At 36.9% G+C, this 25,007-nt stretch overlaps 1 protein-coding gene across 4 annotated transcripts in view; it reads right to left on the bottom strand.

Annotated features, from left to right (window-relative positions):
* The window catches only part of LOC131928558 (calmodulin-A), a 50,862-nt gene that overhangs the window by 12,479 nt on the left and 13,376 nt on the right, over positions 1-25,007 (bottom strand). For 2 of the 4 annotated variants that reach the window (XM_059284624.1, XM_059284623.1), the window contains exons 2-4: positions 8,736-8,784; positions 8,159-8,194; positions 3,159-3,302 (exon numbers count right to left, since the gene is read on the bottom strand). In XM_059284624.1, coding sequence (XP_059140607.1) covers positions 3,159-3,302; positions 8,159-8,194; positions 8,736-8,784 — 229 coding nt within the window. The remainder of the gene's footprint in view (positions 1-3,158; positions 3,303-8,158; positions 8,195-8,735; positions 8,785-25,007) is intronic. The other 2 variants (XM_059284626.1, XM_059284625.1) reach the window with 1 other exon arrangement.

The following is a 25,007-nucleotide window of genomic DNA, read 5'->3' on the forward strand; positions in this document are numbered from 1 at the left end:
ATCATCTAAGCCCTAAGCCTATGGCCGGCGCTACCTATAAGGCGAACTAGGCGGTCGCCTAGGGCGCCATCCCTAGTGGGGCGCAAAATGATTAATCGCTATTATCAAAAACTACCTAATATCTAATAACTTTTATAAAGGAGTCGCGATCTATTTCGGCACCCAGGACGAACTATCAATTTGGCACCCCCAAAATTAGGTCTATAAAGGTCTATATTTATTCGCGATGGTAAATATGCAACCCCACATCCTTAATTTGGAAAGGTCGGGGCGCTTTTTACCAGTCACTTTGCCTTTTTAATTTGGTGACACATAATGGATGTAGAAAACGATTAAATTTTTTTAGTTTGTAATTTAAATTTCGAACATTTCAAATGGTTATTTAATTTTAATAGGGATTGTAAGTCTCGTTTTCTCTGACTTTAGATTAGAAATCTGTCCTGGTGTATAGAGTTTTGTAATGACGGGGTGTTCAAGGTATTGTCACTTGTTTGGTAAGTTTTGATGATTCGTTTAGATTTGAGAGTAACGGCGGAAGGCTGTTGCTATGATTTCGTAGGTATAAAGTATCGAAGTGTTAAAGTGGCTGTTATTTGGCTGTTGTGTAGTTGTAGGTCTAGTGGAATCTGATTGGTAATAGAGAAATGAGAATGCATGTAATGAAGTATCGTAGTTCTGGAGTTCGGGAGTATTGATTCCTGTGGTATTAAAGTATGGAATTAGATTGACTTTTAAAGTGTAGTAGTAGGTCCAGTGAAATCGTTGATTTAGAGTACCGTTGTTAGAGCTTGGTGAAGTTAAACGAGTTGGTGTTGTAGTTTGATATGTGTTGTGAACGCAGTAGAGTATATCGAGTAGTCGAGCTTATCGTAAGTTAGATGATTTCAATTCAATACGGAACGCATTACAAAGAAAGGGAGGCTTTCTCATGTAGAAAAATCTTTAGTTTTTTAGGAATCTATATTACCACTCTTAAAGTATTAATATATAATATCAAACAGGATCAATGTTTTTAACTAACAGAGCTACCCGTGTTTGATTGTTGGAAAGGCGTCCCTTTATTAAGGGGATCCAAAAGTTTAGATAAATCGCGATGTATGTGTGACGTGATATACAATGGAAGTATTTTTTCAAAATTTAACAGGAATAGGTTATAATAAAGCTACAAATTTAAGGTTTTCAAATAAAACCTACAGTTAAGCAATCAATAAGTAAAATATATTGTTTTTACAAGATTACATAGGTGATATAAATGAAATATTAAAATATTATAACGTAATGAAATTTTGATTGTTTTATTGTGTTTTTAAGCATGTCTTAGTTACACTAGTGTATTTTAGCTATTCTTGTAAAAGTTATTTCCCTTGAATAAAATTTTGGTATTTGGATTTTAAAAATGGGAGATAATTCCTTGCTTAACTTCACATTCATTTCAAATTCCTGCACTTTAGGTTGACCGCTTGTATATAAAAATGCAACTTCTTTAAGTTATTATTTGCTAAGGTAAAATTATATAGAGCTTAAGTTATAAGCAAAATAGTTTGGTATTTTTGTTTAACAAACAAATACATCAGTAGCCGTTATAGATTGCAATACTTAATGTTAGTAGACAACCGGTCTTAGTCATTAATTAAACATCTAATTAATTGTCTTTTCATATTTTTCACCCTCTCATAAAAGATTCATATATAACAATTTTAGGCATCTATATTATTTATAACCTTTTAAAAACCAAAAAATCGTTACATAATCACACAATAATCACTTTTAATTAATTGTTTCTTATACATATCTTATACATATGTTTAAGTAATTAATTTGTGTGAAAGGGGGCGTTTTAATAAGTTTTGCCTAGGGCGCTAAATAACCTGGCGCCGACATTGCCTAATCCTAAAGCTCTAACCACACAACCACACACACACACCATCTAAATTAATCTCCCTATTCTAAAAATACAACCGCACACCTACACACATCTATATCAATCTCCCTACTCTAAAACTCTAACCACACAACCACACACACTCACCGTCTATATCAATCTCCCTAAACTATAAACACACACGGAGTCCATGGCCTCAATGGCGCATAACAAGTTGACACGTATGCTTAATTATATTGGAGGGGATCCCTTCCAACACTAAAATTAAGAACGAAGAAGAATCACACACTTAGCATCTATATAAATCTCCCTACTCTAAAACTCACGCCACACAACCACACACACCATCTATAGTAATCTCCCTAAACCCCAACCACAAAACCACACAACCACACAACGACACGACCACACACTTACCATCTATATCAAACCCCTAATTTTTAACCACATAACCACACACACTTACCGTCCATATCAAACTCCCTAAACTTTAACCACATAACCACAATTATACCCACACTTACTGTCTACATCAAACTCCCTAAACTTTAACCACAATTACACACACACTTACCATCTATATCAAACTCCCTAAACTTTAACCACAATTACACCCACACTTACCGTCTATATCTAACTCCCTAAACTTTAACCACATAACCACACACACACTTACCATCTATATCAAACCCCTAAACTTTAACCACATAACCACACACACTTACCGTCTATATCAAACCCCCCTAAACTTTAACCACATAACCACACACCCACACAACCACACACCCACTTACCATCTATATCAAACCCCATAAACTTTAACCACATAACCACACACCCAAACAACCACACACACACACACTTACCATCTATATCAATCTCCCTAAACTCTAACCACACAACCACACACCCACACAACCACACAACCACACACCCACACACCCACAAACCCACACAACCACACAACCACACACAACCACACACACCCACTTACCATCTATATCAAACCCCCTAAACTTTAACCACATAACCAAACACCCACACACACACACACACTTACCATCTATATCAATCTCCCTAAACTCTAACCACACACCCATACAACCACACACCCACTTACCATCGATATCAATCTCCCTAAACTCTAACCACACACCTACACAACCACACACACACACAACCACACACCCACACAACCACACACACACTTACCATCTATATCAATCTCCCTAAACTCTAACCACACACCCACACACCCACACAACCACACACTTACCATCTATATCAATCTCCCTCAGCATCTGATTCAGCTCGTCCATAGAAGGAAACTGCCCCAAGTTGCGCATGACCGTCCCCAGCTCTTCCGTCGAGATGGAGCCGTCGCCATCTTTATCAAACAGCTGGAAGGCTTGCCTCAGCTCTGGGGAGAGAAGCGGGTCTTTACGCTTCTTGGGTGACCTGGGTGAGGGTGGGGCCAACAACAGGGCCGGGGGAATATACTTGGCCATTTGTTATGCGTCGTTCACAAAATTTTAGCTCAGTTTTTAAATGTCCGAAATAAATTGTGGCTAAAACCGTGTCATTGTCTTGGTAACTTAGTTACACAAACGTAAAAAACACGCCTTAAAAATTATTTCCGTAAAAAAAATTATTATTTTGCTAATTTGAGGTAGGTATGATAAATTGCATTATAAATTAAGTTAATATTTTGTTTTATTTTTAAGCAATAAAAAATATAATAATCTTGAAATTTTGTTTTTTTTAATGTTATATCTTTCAATTCCTGAAACTCTTTATATCGCTAATTTTTCTAAATAGTTAATTATATGAAATTGTATTTAAAAATATGATATGACAAAGAAAAGAAGGAAAAAAAATTAAGATTCAAAATTATTAGAAAGCAAAATATAATGTGAGGTTATAAAACCATAGTTAGTATTTATCTTGTTAGAAGGGAAAAAACGTCAATACATAAAAAAAAAACACGTATGAATTTTTTTAGATAATATAATTGATTTAAACACACAGTATATCATAAACACTTGTTAAAATCATTTTTAAAAAACGGATTTTAACACACAGTAATACCAAAAACGCAATTGTTAAATTTTTTATAAAAATTTAGAAAAAACGGATTTAAAGACACAGTAATACCAAAAAACACACTTGTTAAAAATCTTTAAAAAAACAACTGATTACACACAGTAATACCGAAGAACAAGTTATATTCTTTAAAATACCTGATTTAAGCCCGCAGTAATATTAAAAACACACTTCTTAAAATCTATTTTTAAAAACTGATATAAATACTCAGTAATACTAAAAAACACGTGTGAAAGTTTTGAAAAAAAACTATTTAAACACACAGTATCGATACACATGAGAACCGGTTCACACAACACCTGGAGAGAAAGCAAATACGAGGAGAGAAAAAAATGTGTACGGCGTATGTCGACAGTCTGGAACTTAATGCCAGGAAATTATCCGTGCCTGTAGCCACGGCGACAGATTCCTCAGACCAAACCGTCAATACGGTGCTGCGTCTTGGGTTTTTTTCCCTAATGCGACATATTTTTTTCCTAACGTCGTGACATTTGTTTTGTTTGAATGGTGTGACCTTTGTTCTGTTTGAATAGTGTGACATTTGTTATGTTTTTTTTCAAAGTGACATTTGTAGTGTTTTCATAGTTTGACATTGGTTGTGTTTTATATTGACATTTGTTGTGTTTCATAATGTGTCATAAGTTGTGTTTTCATAATGTGACATTTGTTATGTTTGATTAATATGACGTTTGTTTTGTTTTCAAAATGTGACATTTGTTGTGTTTTATCATATGACATTTGTTGTAGTTTCATAGTGACATTTGTTCTGCTTTCATAATGTGACATTTGTTCTAATTTTATAATCTGACATTTGTTCTAATTTCATAATGTGACATTTGTTCTGTTTTTATAGCGTGACATTTGTTCTATTTTTACTCACACACACACGTCTTTGTCTCAACCAATTATTTTCTATAGCTCCACGCAGCACCCCCCCCCCATCTATCCCACTAACGCTACCACTTGTTTAATCCATAACGCTAGAAGTTGTATATCTACCCAACCCCTCCCCGCCCCCAGAAGAGATACTCCTTTACTCCCTTTACCTCGCTACTCCGGTCATTGTGCTCAGAGACAGCTGATCCTCCTAATAGATTACAAACATGTGACTATTTTTAGCTCTCATATTGATTGACTGGAGTAGAAACAATGTCAGATGCTACTCTACAGCGTACTGACGGTAGTCATGACTTATTTCTGACACAGCCAGGGGCGTTGCTAGGTGATTTTCCCAAGCAGGGATACATCATCATCTTTTCCCTGTTGTGCCCAAGATACATGGGGCCGCTACAGAAAGCTCCCTCCACTTTTGCCGGTATCTGGCAATGTTCCTGGCAGTCCCACCATGACTACTTCCGTCTCTGCCTGCTGCTTCCCGGCCGTGCGCCTCCAACCTTTGGTATTTCTTGCTTTCTTTTTCCTTGAGGTGTCCAGTTTAGCACAATTCCTGCGATATCTTCTGGGTTCATTTTTATCGCCATCTTTTATTTATTTATTTTTTTGGAAACTGCTTCCGTTTCCATCTCTCCTTGTAGTCTATAAACGAAGATGGTGTTATGCTAATGGATGACTTTTATCCTTCGCTAAATCTTTGTTTGTATAGAGTCCAGTGATCTACTGGTGGTGGTGGTGGTTACTTTCCAACTTTCGCTGCCGCACAGACGTTAAGACCATTACTTTAAAAAAAATATGCAGTTGGTTTTTGGAGGATATTTTGTTTTTCGATCGCCATGTTTTTATTTTATTTTGTGCATGGATGTATCTTTAAAGCCAAACAAGCCTTGTCAACCAAACAAGGATTAAGAGTAGTAAATAAATTATTAATAAACAGATGCTAAGATTATAAAGCCGTGTGAAGTCGTGATAAAATAACCCGTATTGATGATTATGGTCACATAGTTCTCTATGAGACACTAACAGAAAAACATGCCATCGAACCTTTGTTATTGTCTAATTTTTTATTGGCCACGGCAAATAAGAACTTCGACAGCTGATGTTTTTAATTTCTGGATAAGCTTGCTTTTGGCTTTCCTTACTGGCAGAAGGAGCCTGTTTTAAAAATGTTGTCGCATAAAAAAGGTCGGAGGTGTGTGGGTGGGGGAGGGTGTTCCCCTTTGGCTAAGCCTCTGGACAAAATTATACAATAAAATATACAAGACAATGGTTAAACACAACGCAAGCTTAACATGAAAGTTACAAGGTCGGGAAACTATTACATTGGTAGTACACTTTTGACAAAAACAGATAACTTTCGTTATCATTTTACGTAAAAATTTAATTCGGTTTTAAATCGTCATCGGCACTGTATATATATATATATATATATATATATATATATATATATATATATATATATATATATATATATATATATATATATATATATATATATATATATATATATATATATATATAATGTTTTTCAAACTTATTTTTAAATAGTAATCGATGCTACATTGTAAGATAAATATCGACATAATTTACGCAAGTCGTAGTTTGCAGACAATGGAAGAACATGGAAATAGCTCTCCTATAATTATCGCCTTGTTCGATCTCTGCCTCCAGCAAGACGGTATCGATTTTTCGTTAACATCACACCGAGCCAGGTGCACGATAGAACTAATTCCCAGGTATCGGAAAAACGAAGTGTGCGTCTTTTCATGGCTGCCGACGTTTAGAGCTAGTTGTCCAATTATCGTAAAGTTTTGGTTGTCAGAGGCGTGGATTGGTGGGTTCAGTGGAATTGTAAGGTAGTGTGGAGGGGAGTCTTTTGTAGCAAGATAATGTGAACGTTAACATCCATCATAGAAGTAGAGCCTTCGGATATATGCAAATGTATATATATATATATATATATATATATACACACACATATATATATATACATATATATATATATATATATATATATATATATATATATATATATATATATATATATATATATATATATATGGTCAAACAAAAATAATGAGAAGTAAAAGTAATTAGTTGTTGTAAGGGTGAAAGGTTAAAATATTAAAAATATGAAAAAATAAGTGTAAGTAATAAAAATCATGTGAATGGTAATGAAGAAATTTAGAAAACACCAACAATAACGAATAAAAAAATAAAAGTCAAGGGGGGGGGGGGGGAAACGTATTTCCCATTTTGATTAATGACAGTTATTGGGTTTTAGAAAATATTATAGTATAAAAATATGATATGATGATAAAAATATGTTGATTAGTAGAAATGAAATAAAACCATTAAAAGCTGCATTAGATGTATTATATATTGATTTTAATAAATAAATATAAATATATATATATATATATATATATATATATATATATATATATATATATATATATATATATATATATATATATATATATTTAATTATGTAAGCAGCTTGAGAAGGAATAAAATTAAATACATTATTACTTTCTCGTATATACGTAGTATAGAGAAAGTATTGTAATCGTGCAAAAAAAAAAATCGAGATTTTTACAAATCTCGACGTTTTACACCTCACTGATACGGAAAAACATAATTTTGCAATCTTGTCCGTATGTCTGTGTGTGTGTGTGTCTGTGTGTCTGTCCGTGTGTAAACACGATAACTTGAGTACCGTTACAGCTAGGTTGATGAAATTTCATATATAAGTATTTTATCAAAATCGTAGATCCGTATCAACTTTTGAGCGATTTCCGATAACCGGAAGTGGTACTTTTCCTACTTTGAATTTTTCAAAAGCCTATAACTTGAGTACTATTTCAGATAGATAAATGAAATTTCACATGTAAGTAAAAGATCTAATTCTCTACCTTCTGTTAAATTTTGAGTAATTTCCGTTGACTGGAAGTAGTAATTTACGCTACTTCCGATTTCTCAAAAAACTAATGTAAATTTTTAAAGTACTAATAATATTGCGCACTATTATACGCGTTTTTATTCGGCGTTTGCTTGGTGCGCAATGGTTTTTTTATGAGATTCTATTCTATTTTTAAAAGTTTAAGTATTTAAAATGGATTAAAAATCATAACTATATCCCCAGTTACCATCCCCTGTTGTTTTATATAAGAATATTCGAGAAAGTTTAGGGGAGATCACTACCGGTTTATTTTAAACCTTTGAAATAGAAAAAAAAACATTAAAGGGTTATTACACTGTGATGTAAATCTTACTTACCCCGGATATTATGTGCTTTTATTTTCTTGCCTTTTACTACAAACGTTCATTAAAATGTAATGAATGTTTATTCAGAGTGAAAAAACTAAATTGGCAATGTAAACATTCTGTTTCAGGGGAGATAGCTCCTGCTTACTTAATATAAATTTAACGGTTATTTCCCTTACTTTTAAAATATTTTTTTAAAATTTCTAGACATTAATAATTTGGTTTTGTAATTATTATTATTTTTTTGTTTTTTTAAGTGTAGTCTTGATTTATAAACAAAATGCACAGGCTGAACTTATCGTGCTTACTATAAAAAAAAAGATTTGCAATATTCAAAATAATTTAATCATTCTATCACATTCTAAAACAATTATTAAAAAACCACTACACTAGTCTACACTGTTACGTTTACATAATTAATAACTAGATTAATTAAAATTATCACTACTAAAAACAGTTTTACAACTAACTGAACTAAGGACAAGTCTAGTTCTACATAAAGACTTATCAAATTTACTAAATTTAAACAAAACAAAAAACCAACCTACTAACTATTTAACTACCTGATTCTAACTTAACCCAAACTCACCTCGAATCTGTGTATCAGAGTACTTGTTCAATATGTTGGTCTTGTCAACCTGTAACAGAGAAACAAGGTATGGATTCATTTTTTTAATTTGGTTAATACTTTTAAAGTTAGTAAAGTTAAAGCATTCTAAATTGTTTGTATATATAGTTTTTAAGTGTGTATAAATAGCCTCATGGTTACATGGTTGAGGAGGATTATACAAGAAACGCATTTAGAACAATAGCTATCTCACTCACACTTGTTTTGGCTTTTACATTATTTTTGTTCATTTTAACAGATTAGAATCACACAGCTAATACAATATTTACTACCCCTCAACGCGGGGAACTAGAGTTGGTTTCTAAATAGAGGTTCCAATCGTCGACTTTATATCTTTAAAACATTGGTTTCACCTGAGATTTTACATAATTCCTGGGTCTATTGGAGTGCCAGACACAAGTAGAATGACCGCTTGACCGTAGATACATTAGAGGACAAAAATCGCTAAAATACCGGGCATTCACAAAAAGATCATATGGTTAATTACAGTCAGCGGAAGATTTTAGAAGCTTCACTTTCTAACAAATTTACAGCAAGGAGGAGTTACTAGTTTCAATTACGATAACAGAATAATAACAATAGCAAAGGGGTGTTGTTTTATGTTTGTTCAAAACACAAGAAAGAATGAAAGTGCAGAGGTTAATTAGCAGCTGTACTGCAGTTTCGGCTAATGATGTTCAATATAATAATATAAAATTTTAAATGGTATTTGCCATGTATGCATATATATATATATATATATATATATATATATATATATATATATATATAGTTATACAGTCTTATAATTAAGCTACAGAAATAAAATTTTTAAAATTTGGCAAAAACTGCTTCTTCTGACCAATTAAATTATTCACGTTAATAACCTAATTACTCAGCAATTTAGGCTAATTCCAGACACGTTAGCCCATTCCATTAACGAGACTTCGCGCGCTCTTTTAACCGACGGCCAAACCTCGAGTGGGGACTTATTGAGTGCAGAAACATCTGTTTTCTAACGGAAATTTCTAGCCAGTCGCCGGTGACGTCACCATTTCCTTAAGGGGTGAGCGATAGATAGATGCGGAACTGGGAGTGAGTATGCCTTAGGGGCCAGCACGAATCACAATATGGGTCAGAGGCGTAGCGACCCTTCCCGGCGCCCGGGGACAAACTTTTCGATTTGCAACCCCCTCAAGATTTTGATTTGCACCCCCCTCAAGATTTCGATTTGCCCCCCCCCCCCCTCATCCTTTCAATTTATTTTCCCGACCCATTTTGCCCCTCCCCCCCCAAAAAGTCCGCGCCCGGGGACATATGTCCCCCCCCCCCGCCCCCCCCCCCCCTCTCTACGCTACTGATATGGTTACATTTTCTATCCGCCTTCCTTCTCTTTTATACCTTTATAGCAATGCCGATTACAACTCTTCCCTTCCCCCTCCCCCTACCCATACAACCACCATTTTCTAATTTAAATGAACGACAAGCAGTTATGAAAACATACCACCCAGTTTTTTATAATTTAACTTTTTTTTTTAAAACCCAATGTACAAATATGTATATTTATATATTTCTCTCTCTCTCTCGCTCTCTCTCTCTCTCTCATATAAATAAATATATATATATATATATATATATATATATATATATATATATATATATATATATATATATATATATATATATATATATATATATATATATATATATATATATATGGAGAGAGCATTGTGAATGAACGTGTAATATATATAAATAATATAATATGTATAATATAATAAATAAATGTATACACACATAATAGCCTATATATATATATATATATATATATATATATATATATATATATATATATATATATGTATATATATATATATATATATATATATATATATATATATATACATATATATATATATATATATATATATATATATATATATATATATATATATATATATATATATATTTATATATATATATATATATTATAAAGGGAGAGAGTACTGTTTAACCTGTCCCGCCACCCCCGCGGCTATAAATAAATATCAGACTGAATGTATGAGACGTCGTGTCGCCTGGAGCTATTACGTCACGCACATAGATCTAAAAATAGCCGCGCTAATCGCCTTAGTTTCGCAAGCAGCCACGTGTAGCTATTTTCAGATTTGCTTTAACCCGTTTTGTGCTGAAAGTCTTAGCTTAATTTAATTAGTTTTAATTTTATAATATTCAATGAAATTTTTGCTTGATAATTATTAACCTTCGAACCGCACCCGAAGTTCTTATCAGTTTTTCTCGTTGGTTCCAAGCATCAACAATACATGACGTCAAGTTCTCTCCCCCTTTTCTATCGTCACTAAAACCCTTACTCCCAACTACAATGAAATCAGACTTCAACATAATACATACCCCCCCCCCCCCCCACCCAGTGATTTCTTTCTCAGGTATTAACTGCGATATTTCTTTCAGACATTTTCCTACTGAAAGGGGTGGGGCAAATATTAGGGGTGTGGACACTTAAATTTCCGAGGGCGAAAGTCGGACAGTGTTTAAAATATATGTTCTAAATAATATACATATTTTCTATTTCGTTCGGAATGGGTAGGGGTTGGGATTATACCCCTCGCCCGAAGAGCGGAAGAGAAGACTGAAAGAAACTCTCTATATTATAACCATTTTCGGCGTAACTACTGCTTAACTCGGATTTTAAAATGTTATATATAAAAATATACAAGTATATGATTACGTTTTTATAAAACAACCATTCTCCCTCGTCATCCATAGTCACATAAGTCAGAAACCCCCCCTTTCCCCCCCCCCCCCCCACACACACACGCTCCCGCCATTTTTTTTGTCTCAAATTTTGAAGTGTGACGTTATTTGTGGACTACCCCTTAAACAACAGTGGACTGGGGGCGAAAACGTGAGAGAGATCGATATTGGTGAATAAATGATGCTAGGACAACGAACCCTGTGTTTAAATCAATTTACAATCGATACATTTTCCATTATCTGTTGTATTTGCCTAAAATGTGTATGTTATTTAAGTTCTCCGTGTGGGCCAATAACTTATATTAGAGTTATAAGATTATTGATATTATTTATATAACTAATCTAATTATTATCAAATTATTTTTTTTTAAGTTAAGAAAAGTAAACTTGGATCAAACTCATAAGCTAATATAGCAGTTAGACTCAATCGATATTGATCTACGAGCAGCGCTGAGGTTAAAAACAGTTTTCTGTTAAATATTTGATCTTGGGGGAAGTTTTTTAGTTATTCTTATAAACGTCATGTTGTATTATGGTTCAGAAATGGACCTTAAATTAGAGTTTGTCTTTGACTTTAGTTAAGGTTGGGTCGGTATTTAAATTTGTGGTCAGTGTGGTCGAAGTTAGTTAGAGTTGTAGTAAACAATTATGTGCTCACACTCTCATAAAAACACACACACATACACACACTCACTAACTTTTACACACACTTTCATTAACTTTCACAACCTCACACACACACACACCACACCACGCACTTTTAAACACACGCACATAAATACACTCACTAACTCTCACACACACTCTTCAATAAATTTCACAACCTCACACACGCACCACACACTTTCATACCCACACACATACACACAGTCACTAACTCTCACACACACTCTACAACAACTTTCACAACCTCACACACACAGACACCACACACTTTCACACACACCCACACACCAATATGTCACTACTACCAGACTAACCCCCTCCCACCAGACTCGTATGTCGATAACTCCGGATCTAGAGTTACCCAGACTTTCTAGAAATATCCACAGACCATCTGGATATTTCCAATGGATATTCATTTCCCTATTTATCCACTACCCTCGTCTGACTCCGTAGGTCAACATTTTCTATATTGACCTATGGGACCTATAGGCTATAAGACCTATAGGATTCACTCCGTATTTTTTCAACTGATTTTTGGGTTATTTCGTTTTCTATTACTAGAGTATAAAACTTGATTATTTATTTTGTTGAACTCTTAAAACGGAGAAAATTTAAACTATTGAATGTACAAAAGGTCTGGTTGATATAGGAGAAATTGTGTTAATCTAAAATGTGAGATCAACTTCGAGGTACATTTATGATAACCTTTCGGGTAATTGCGATTATCTTTCAGGTAAAAAAAATATGGTTAACTTCCAGATAAATACATACTTGATTGCCTCTTATTCCCTTATTTCCGAAGTTAAATCTAGCTCAATGCCATCTAAAACAGGTTTATCTGGGACCATTAAGACGCTGCCTAAAATTAACAGCAGGTATGGCATTAAAAGATCCATATGTAAAGAAGGAAGGGGGAAGCGAAGTATATAGTTGAGAAAATCTAAAAGAAATACAGGGAACGCATTTGGTTTCTGGTAAAGTATTTAACTTTAAATTTAACCATGAATGCATTGTAAGGCAAAAAAGGGAGGTAACAAGTTCCTCCATAGTTGCCCATAATTCTCCTCTAAGGGCGTGTAAATCAGGACCGGGTTCCCTAGGCTGGCTGTCAATAACTCCATATTGTACCTCGGCATCAGGGGAGGGAAATCAGAGCCTAAGCTCTGAATAAAGGCCAGAAGTGTTGTAGAGAAATAGGAGTTAAATTTGGATAGGTGGACAGTGTGAATTAAAACATCAAATTGCAGGTGTTTCATAGATAGTGAAAATCAGTGTGAATTTATACATTTAATTACAGACGTTATATAGGCAGTGAACATAAATTTGGGCATGGATTTGGTATTCCAAGGCAGCAGGGTCGAGTGTGGTAACGAATTGTCTTACCCCTACCTCCTCCAATAATTTAGCATGTTCGGTGTCATATCAGAGCTCACCCTACTCCTTTAGTTTTAACAGGAACAAATTTTATTTAACAATAATTTTCAGATTTTTCAATGTCGTGTCACCACCCCCCTCCTTTATCTTCACACGAAATGGTGCCCCACCCCCGCACCCTCTCCCATTGGTGTCACCCGGTGCGGACCACAACCCCCGCCCAGAGGCGTAGCGAGGGGTGGGCGGGGGGTACATATGTCCTCGGGCGCCGACCCTAAGGGGCGCCTAAATGGGTTGAAAAAAATTAAAAGCTCATTTGGTTGCAGTTTTGCATTATAAATATAAAAAATATATGGGGGGGGGCGTCGAATTTAAAGTTTGTCCCCGGGCGCCGGGAAGGGTCGCTATGCCTCTGCCCCCGCCCCCACCTCGTTATACTACTGCTCCTAGAATATCGCATACCATAAAAAATTAAATCTTGATAACGACCTCGTATTCTAATTAATACGCCTTCGTCGCTTCGATTATATTATTGCAGACACGACATTGATCCATCCACACCTCCTCCCTTCTTCACACATAGATAGAATTTTCACAACCGGCAAATGTGATTTTCGGCCAAGTATTGATGTCTAAGACCATATAGAACCAATCAATAGAGAAGACCGGATATGGCTTTGAGAATCTTAAACCCACTCCCACCCTCATTCCAAACAAAATATCAATAGATGCCGTTGATTAGTTTATGCAAGAGATTTTGCAATGTTATTTTTCTTTGTGAGGTATTTTTATGCGGATATTTTTGTGAGATATTTTTGTGAGATATTTTTGGGAGATATTTTTGTGAGATATTTTTGTGAGATATTTTTATGAGATATTTTTGTGAGATATTTTTGTGAGACGTTTTTGTGAGATGGTGAGATACACTTGTGAGATATTTTTATCAAGACTAAGACCGCCACAGTTCTCTGTTATGAAAGACTCGTTTATAAAGCATATTGCTTTGTCTTGCACTTTTGAAAAGTGATGAGGTTTGACGTCATTTTAGGTAGGGGGAATCTCGATTTAATGACGATGTTTGTTGGAAGTGAGGGGGAGGTAAAAAAGTGAAGCTGTTTATGTACGATCCCAAAGATATATTTTGTCTAAGAAATGTTGTCTCATACACTGTACTGATATATTTTGCCCTGAAATATTATGCCAGTGATATTTTTTTCCAGAGATTGTGTCATATAATGTGTAAATGTATGACCCTACTTACGTTTTCAGGTAAGAGATCCGACATAATATATTCCGAATACGAATCTGCACCAAATAAAGTCGGCACAACTCAACGGAAGTCAACACAACCTTAATCAACGCACTACTTCACTTAACAACGAACTACTACAAATCACCAAAATCAACTCCAATTCTCTAAAATTCCCGCATACATATACCCTCTCGCAAGCGTAGTACTCGCTACGTAATTATTAATCGTAGCTTAAACGGTGTTAATAGCAATCAAGGGCAATTAATTCTAGTTAAGCAGCCCATTGTTAGTAAAGCCGTTACCCCCCCCCCCCCTGCTTCTGGGCTTTAAACTTCCCAGGATATGCGGATATGCCTTAAAAGGCCTTAAATAATTATTGTACAGTGCCATATGGAACCCATGCAGTGCTCACAATTACAAGATCATTGTTTAATTAGTTAGTACAGCTCTATATCAAAATACGGTGACAAATCAACCAGGTTAAATACATTCCAAACAAAGCACTATCAAGCTTATATTTCTTCTTTTGTTGAAAATTTTCGTGGAATTAAGCACACGATTGACTCACGCGGACCTTGTGTTTATAAACACGGTAGGGTATCAATTTAAGATAATTATAGTCTAAATTAATTTAAAGTGATTGACTTTAAATAGTCCATCTACCCTACACCAATATCAAATACCCCTCGCTGGGTTAAACTACTGCACCCCCAGTACCGCGTCCACTACCCCGCCCCAATGGACAAAAGAGAAAAAAATTATTAGATTTTAATATTAAATTTATATATATATATATATATATATATATATATATATATATATATATATATATATATATATATATATATATCCACAGTGTAAAAGGAAAAGAGGGCAGACCAAGAAAGACCTGGAGACGTGACCTGGAAGAAGACACCAAGAGGATTGGATACACCTGGGGACAGTTGGAGAGACTAGCCCAGGACACCTGGGGACAGTTGGAGAGACTAGCCCAGGACACCTGGGAACAGTTGGAGAGACTAGCCCAGGACACCTGGGGACAGTTGGAGAGACTAGCCCAGGACAGAGACGCCTGGAAAGCTCTTGTCAGCGGCATGTGTCCCAGGAGGGACGACAGGCTAATCTATTAAAAATTCGAGCTAAGCAGCCCATTTTCAGTTAAGCCATTACCTCACCTTGTATCTGAGTTTTAGCTTGCCACAGCATGCCTTAAAAGATGTGAAATTAAAATATAATAATAAAAAATATATACTATACATACAAGTACTGTTCGCACCCCTGAAAGTTTCAAGTGCCCCCACCGGAAATTTCCCCCCCAGTGTAAAATTCTGACATCAGTCTTGCCACCAAACTCTCCTCCCCCCCCCCCCCCACCCCCACCCCCCGTACTTTAACTAAACGCCATATCCTATTATCTGGCTGCATGATTTTCCAACGAAGAATCGATTATTAGGGAGGTGGGTCACGAGAACATAAGGAGTGGGTGGGGGTGGGGTGGGTTAGGTCAGGGGTGAGGGTGATAATGAACAAAGGGAGGTAACAAGTCCCTCCATAGTTGCCCATAATTCTCCTCTATTGGCGTGTAAATCATGACCGGGTTCCCTAGGCTGGCTGTCAATAACTCCATATTGTACCTCGGCATCAGGGGAGGGAAATCACGCTGTAGCAATAACCGCAATTAGAAGGCAGTAACTCCTTATCAATGGCGTATAATTAATTGGTGAACATAACGCTTTTGCGTGATGATAGGGAAAATCTAAAAATATGACAACAATTCTAAATATAAAATTCGCCAATATTTTCTAGAGAGCTAGAAAACCTTAAAAAAACTAGTGTTGTTTTTTAATAGATTTTAAATATTTTATCGAGACTTATGTAACGTCTAATGGAATCAGATTTATTACGCTGGCACGTTGGCATATGTAGACTAGATGCAAAAAATTCTCAACAAAACTGTAAAAACACTTAAAACTATTATGGTAAAAAAAAACCATGTTTGTATTTCTTTAATTCTGGTTATCTTCATTTGAATTGTTGATCCTTTTTTTAATAATGTTCACCATTTTGTTCATGTAATGACAATTTTTATTAATGTTTGAACTATGTTAAATACACACTATGTCAAGCACACACACATTTGTATATATTGATGTAATGATTTCTATTTAAAAATAAAGTTATTAAAAAAAAAAAAAAAATATGTAGACTAGATAATAAAAAGTCGCCCCACAAAAACTATTAATTTTTCTTAAAAAAAATATTCCTAAAAATGTATACTTTACATGTCTAGAAAAAATCTCGTACAAAGTTAAAATTATATGAAATTTTTTTTCCCTCCTAACATCTTAATTAACTTGCTGCGATTATTTTTTCTAGGCATGTATATCATACATGTCGAAAGAATAAATGCAGGTATAAAAAAAATCAATTCGAAAGGAATGAAGACGAAAGAGCGATAAATGAAATGTAGAAATATAAGATCTACAAACTAAATAAATTATAGCAAAAAAAAAAGTAAATTGATTTTTTTTTAAATTCTTATTTAATTGAGAACTATTTTTTTCGTAAACGAAATATAGTTGATCCATAACATTCTCCCCCACCCCTCCCAAATCTTCCCACCCCCAACCACAACCCACATTTTCCTTACCCACCCCAACCACACTCAATGTCCCTTTCCCACCCCCACCCCCAACCACACTCAATGTCCCTTTTCCCACCCCCACCCCCAACCACACTCTATGTCCCTTTTCCCACCCCCACCCCCAACCACACCCCATGTCCCTTTCCCACCCCCACCCCAACCACAACCCATGTCCCTTTCCCACCCCCCCCCCACCCCAACCACACCCCATGTCCCTTTCCCACCCCCACCCCCAACCACACTCAATGTCCCTTTTCCCACCCCCACCCCCAACCACACTCAATGTCCCTTTCCCACCCCCACCCCAACCACATCCCTACCCCCAACCACAACCCATGTCCCTTTCCCACCCCCCCCCACCCCAACCACACCCCATGTCCCTTTCCCACCCCCACCCCAACCACATCCCTACCCCCAACCACAACCCATGTCCCTTTCCCACCCCCCCCCACCCCAACCACACTCAATGTCCCTTTCCCACCCCCACCCCAAACACATCCCTACCCCCAACCACACTCTATGTCCCTTTCCCACCCCCACCCCCAACCACACCCCATGTCCCTTTCCCACCCCCACCCCAACCACATCCCTACCCCCAACCACAACCCATGTCCCTTTCCCACCCCCACCCCCAACCACACCCCATGTCCCTTTCCCACCCCCACCCCCAACCACAACCCACGACCCTTTCCTAAGCCACCCCAACCACACTCAATGTCCCTTTCCCACACCCACCCCCAACCACACCCCATGTCCCTTTCCCACCCCCCCACCCCCAACCACAACCCACGACCCTTTCCTAAGCCACCCCAACCACACTCTATGTCCCTTTCCTACCCCCACACCCAACCACAACCCACGACCCTTTCCTAACCCACCCCTAACCAAACCCCATAACCCTTTCATCCCCCACGACCCTTTCCCACCCCCACCCCAACCACACTCAATGTCCCTTTCCCACACCCACCCCCAACCACACCCCATGTCCCTTTCCCACCCCCCCACCCCCAACCACAACCCACGACCCTTTCCTAAGCCACCCCAACCACACTCTATGTCCCTTTCCTACCCCCACACCCAACCACAACCCACGACCCTTTCCTAACCCACCCCTAACCAAACCCCATAACCCTTTCATCCCCCACGACCCTTTCCCACCCCCACCCCAACCACACTCAATGTCCCTTTCCCACACCCACCCCCAACCACACCCCATGTCCCTTTCCCACCCCCCCACCCCCAACCACAACCCACGACCCTTTCCTAAGCCACCCCAACCACACTCTATGTCCCTTTCCTACCCCCACACCCAACCACAACCCACGACCCTTTCCTAACCCACCCCTAACCAAACCCCATAACCCTTTCATCCCCCACGACCCTTTCCTACCCCCACCCCCAACCACACCCCATGGCCCTTTCCCACCCCAAAATCAAACTAGAGAGTCTACCCAACTGCAATGAACACCACGAATGAGAAAACGATGTCTGATAAATCTAAATTATGTAGACTGAACAACACACAACAAAATAATATCTCTTAGGGGTCGTCCATAAATGACGTCACACTCTTATGGGGGAGGGGGATCGGTAATTTTGTGACGATGTGTGATGAGGGGGAGGGGGGGGTTCAGATGGTGCGACGTCACACTTTTGCTTTATAGGAAAGAAATGTTAGAATACGAATTTTAGACGTTATTTTGCGCTTTAGGAAACAGTTTTAATAAATTGTAATAGGAATTGATTAAAATACTCTATTTTGACGTATTTCAGACAAGATTTTGGAAAAATATCGATGTTAAAAAAAATTCAACTGCAATTTTGAGGGGGGTTGTAGGCTGAGGCGTGACGTCATTTTAGGGGGGGGGGTCTGGCTTTTTGTGACGATGTGTGACGGAGGGGCGGGGGGGGAGGTAAAAATCGTCCAAAAAAGCGTGACGTCATTTATGGATGACCCCTTATTTCTAAAACAAAATTGGAAAGTAACTTCACACAAATAACCAATACCTTCCACCTCATTACACTACACCCACAACTGACAAAACGAATACGAATACAACTGTATTCGTTGTTTGAACCTTCACTAAACTAGTTCGCAATCGTTAAAAAACTACTAGCGAGTAATCGATTCTCATTAATCTATAACATGGCCAGAACGCCTTCAATACTAATCAAAGAACGGATGGCGTCAAGTCTTGTTGTATCGATACACAAATAGATAAGGTAAAAAATACTCGAGTTCGATTTCAGATTGTGTGAGTATCCATCGATAAATTTCAAGGATTCGTTTGTAATAACGAAGTACTCTATGTGTAAATGTAGTTACTTTGTTTCGAACCTGATCGTCTATTGGGCAAGTGAAGTAGAGTTCACCTGTTTCTGTGACATCGGCATATGAGAGGATAGTGTGTTCAGCACTATGCTCAGCAGCCTTTGCTCTCTTAAATGTGAGTTATGTACCCAGCCGGTGAACTCAGGGACGCTCTACTGACTTGAACCCGGATTCGAACTCGAGACTTTCAAGTTAGCAGCCTAGCTCTCTACCGCTAGGCCAGGCCGTCACCGGGCCACGGTTTTATATGGACGTCCACACATTTAACATCGAAATGTCTGTGGAAACAACTGAGTAAACAAAATCCAATCTGTTTACAAAATAAGCTCGCTTTTAATTGATCTTAGCACAGTGAACAATTAAATCATGGTATCTATTTTTATAAATGCACCTCGATTGTAATAAGCTTGAAAAAGCTGGTTCCAAATAGTTTTTGCCAGAAAGCATATTCAAACGAATAATTACTTGTAATATTATAGTAATTTATCTAATACTTTTATTTGTAATCAGGTTAGTAGAGTCAGAGTGTTGTGGTGATTGGGGTGTTATCTATATATATAATTCTCTTCTGGGAGACGCTAGAAAACAAGCTGTAAGCGCGCTCCCTACCACCCCCACCCCTACATGGTCTGGTGAGCTGTGGTTCACGCTAAATGTTTACAAGCAGAGCCGGGTTTAGTGACAACTATTAGGGGCAGACAATTTAGTTTGAAACGATTTTAAACGTAGGGGGGTGTAACTAAGTGGACTTTACTTTAACGGGGGGGGGGGGAGGAGGGGGGGTATTCAATACAAAAATATGAAAATGAGTGTAATCGATTGTTCCAAAAAAGACTTTAATTTGGAAAATTGTAAACATATTTTTAACGCTTGCCGTATTTTTAAAAATATTTATTTTTAATTTGGTATGATTGCATAAAATTTTCTTGCCTATTGTACGATTAATGTAACTAAAATAAAATATTTTGCTTTAAGAACATGCTGTGAACATCTATCTACATATTATTTTTTAATTTTTTTTAAACAATTTTTTTTTTTACATTGCACAATGTTTACAATTTATTTACAAAATATGACAGTATGTTAAAAATAAAATAGTTTACTCGGTCAAACAAATTGAAAGTTTAATGATCCAATTGTACTGATCTACATATTTGAGCTAAAAAAACAATTTAACTATTTTAATGACTTAGTACAAAAAAAAACAACCAAAAACTGCTCATCCATTTAAACTTTCATTTGGACAAGAATTTGCTATGGATTTTAAAAACAAAATATTTTTTTGAAGAAACTGGACCAATAAACTTTATAATATTACAATACTATACCCATCCATTTTGTAACCATTAAGAATTGAAAGAAATTTTTTTCTTAAAAAATTATTTCTTTATCCTTAATTTATTTTAATTACATAGAATTAAAATAACTACTTGGTAGCCAGTAAAGCACCTTTTGTCATAAAAAAAAATGTAATCAATGATGACTATTGCAAGAAACATGCACATGAGGTTCATTACTTTATCCAAAAAAATGTTTCAAACCTCTGTTAATTGACATCACCTTAATTCTAGACATAAGGATATTTTAGAGTTACGTAAACCGCTGACCAATGTCATTATGAATACAACACTGCCCTTTATTCTGCCAGTGAGGTAGGTAGGAGAGTGCTGAAAGGAATCAATGTTAAACACAACATGTAGACTGTGCAGATGCGTAGCGAGGGGAGTGGGGGTGCGGACCACACCGGGTGACACCATTTAGGGGGGGGGGTGTGACACTAAGGCAAAAAATAGCAAAATATATAGAGAAAAATTTGAGGGGGGGGGTGCAAATCGAAATTTTGAGGAGGGGGGTGCAAATCGAAAGTTTGAGGAGTGGGGGGGGGGGCAAATCAAATGTTTGAGGGGATCGGGTTCAAATCGAAAGTTTGAAAGTTTGTCCCCGGGAAGGGTCGCAACGCCTCTGGGGGGTGACACCATTAAGTGCCGCAACGGGTGACACCCGACCTCGCTACGCCACTGAGACTGTGGCAAGATGTAAAATGATTTTCACTGTCAAATTTAAATATCACTCACTACTACCCTCAGCAGGGGTCTCTTCTGTATGCTTATTGACATTTAAGTCTTTCAACTGACCAGCCAGCTCAGTGGTTCCATCATCCACTTTTTCCTTCTCGTCATCTTTTTTTTTCAGCATTAGTATCTCAATTTTCTATAACTGACTTGGTGTTCAAAACTTTCTTCATTTGCTCTGTCTGCAGACTCATCAAATACTGTAGTATCTCCATTTTCTTTAACTGACTTTGTGTTCAAAACTTTCTTCATTTCAGTGTTTCTTCCAGACTTTTTTCTCCGGGGGGGGGGGGGGAGCACTGGAAATTTTCGGGGGGGGGGGGGAGGAGGCGGTAGACTTTCTTCTGGGGGCGGACACTGGTAAAAGTATATATTTTCTATATAAATTATATACATTTCATTTCTTTCGGGGGGGGGGGGGGCGGTAGAATTTTTTTGCTCTGCAGACTCATCAAATACTGTTTTAAACTTTTGGGTATTTTCTGCATTTGCAAATCCGATGGCAAGCACCTCTTCTTTGCTTTCATCATCTGCAAAATCTCCTGTAGTGGACCAAACCCATGCCCGATCACTGCCACAGTTGGGTTTGAGTTCCTTAGATGGATAGATATAGTGATTGGCACAAATTTTCAGTGTTTTATCTCTTCTCATTAAAATCCTAATCAGGCCGTTTTTTTTTTGTGTGTTTCAAAATTTTGCATTCTCCCGTGTCTCTTTCTTTCCATTCTTTAGGCTTTGCATCATGATCATAGCGGAAAAGCTTTGCTCTCAAGTTTAACAACACTTCTTCATCTTCTTCCATTGTCTTAATCTCAACGAGGGACAACTTAACAATGGGTTCAAAATGGATTTCTGGAGATTCTGGCACATGTTCTTCATGGTCTTTGTCGTCTGCCATGGTTGTGATGGATTGTTATTTCCCGCTACTATCCTTCTCAAATATAAAATTACGTTCTATAAGATAATGTACAACTTCCCTTATTTATTTTTAAAGAATTAAAATTGTTTGCGGATGACAGATACCATCATAATAATTAAACTATACAAATTTCAAAAGAGTATAAACTTAGCATACAATCCATTTAAGCTTTTTCTATTTTTAAAATAATTCTAAAAGGTATAAAGTATAATGTTTATACACAAAATAATTCCAGACTTCGATTGCGTGTAGTTTACGATTTAAAGATAAAGTGTGAATGTATTTTTTACATTAAAAATTTAAAATGTAGATGTATTCTTGTTTTTCTTTTTACTTTTTGGTTCAAAGTTAAATGTTAATTCCCTTGTTTATCTTCTTAATTGTTGAAAGGGACGTAACTAAAGAAAATTAATATTAATTTATACATTTACTCTAATATATTGAGTAATATTTACTAATATATAATGCTAATTATTTGAATTGTACAGTTAAGTGGAGATATATTATTGACTTATATCGGTATATTTTTATTTTTATTAAAATTCCCTGACGGTCTATGGTGAAGTAGAGTACAACTGTTTCAATGACATCGGCCATCGGCATACATGGGATAATGTAGTCAGCACTATGCTCCCAGCCTCTTTTACTTTCTCTAACGTGTGTTACGCACCCATCAGAGCAAGGTAGACTTAAGCTCTACTAGCTTGAACTCGTTTTCGAACTCGAGACCCTCGGGCAAGCAGTTTAGCGCTCTACCGCTAGGCCCGTATTTGTATGGTGCTTTTTTCCCCGCCTTATGTAATCCCATGGAGTTTTTTTTAATGTAACCTTTCTTTTACCAATGTCAACTCCAAATGTCAGGTGACACCCAATGCTGAAGCTGAGGTCGTCATCCCCCCTCCCCTTTACAGCCCCTAAAATATAATTCCCAAAAATTATAGAGTTTTGTGTCTATGATGGTGTTTTACTGACATAAAGTGTACACGCGTTTAGTGTACACGCGTTGAGGGTTTAGTATGATTTTAAATTTAGAGATTTATCAAGTGTACAAATCAGATATCCTGTTAAAGTGGGTCATTTTTCGTATCGGTGTCTTCGACGTGATGGTGTCACCAACTTAATGGTATCACCTACTTGATGGTGTCACCAACTTAATGGTGTCAGCATCTTGAGGGTGTCACCAAGTTACTGGTGTCATTAACTTGATGGTGTCATTAACTTGATGGTGTCATTAACTTAATGGTGTCATTAACTTGATGGTGTCATTAACTTGATGGTGTCATTAAATTAATGGTGTCACCCACTTAATGGTGTCACCCACTTGAAGGTGTCATTCACTTCATGGTGTCACCCACTTTATGGTGTCACCCACTTAATGGTGTCACCCACTTGAAGGTGTCATCCTCTTCATGGTGTCACCCACTTTATGGTGTTACCCATGTAATGGTGTCAGCCAATTGATGTTGTCCCCACTTAATGGTGTCATTAACTTGATGGTGTGTTACCCACTTAAAGGTGTCACCCATCGCGGTCAAACCCCAGCCCAACCCAACCTTATAACACAACATGCATGAACCCACAACACTCCACGATGCAAACATTTCACCAACAGAATAGAAAAACATCAAGACGATGTGAAATTTAAAAACAGGGGGACCAGATGTTTAATGTTGGCAGACGAGAAGACCTGTGATCAGTGAACCATCCCAGTTGCTCCATTAAAGACAGCGCCAAAAGTCAACCAAGCGGAAATATGAGACGTAATGAAAGGGTTTGTGGAATCGGACTACTAAGTTGGTTTACAGAAAAATTGCCTAACTATGTGCTAAGACGCACTTGATGAAGTTTTGATTTAGCAGTCCTCCCTCCTCACCACTATATAAAATTATAATATATATATATATATATATATATATATATAGGCGTAGAACCCGCTAGGCAATCACTGAACCTTGCAAACCCAGGAAGAAAGGAAGGGTTCTACTTTCAAGTTGGTATTCAGAAATAAAATAGAGACCTTCTAAATGGAGTTATTTTCTTTAGGATGACAAATGACACCGCCCACTTAACCTAACTCTGAATGTAACGAAATGTTATATGGATAACGTAAAATGTGCGTTTGAAGATTAACCAAACGCATTAACCTCAACGTTAATCTATAGCAATATCTTTAGGGTCGTACCTTATCCTAGTGTTCAGTCTTATTTATGAAAAATATTA

The sequence above is a fragment of the Physella acuta genome, unplaced genomic scaffold (assembly GCF_028476545.2).
Source record: "Physella acuta isolate Inbredline_101_S28 unplaced genomic scaffold, ASM2847654v3 ptg001518l, whole genome shotgun sequence".
Taxonomy (NCBI): domain Eukaryota; kingdom Metazoa; phylum Mollusca; class Gastropoda; family Physidae; genus Physella; species Physella acuta.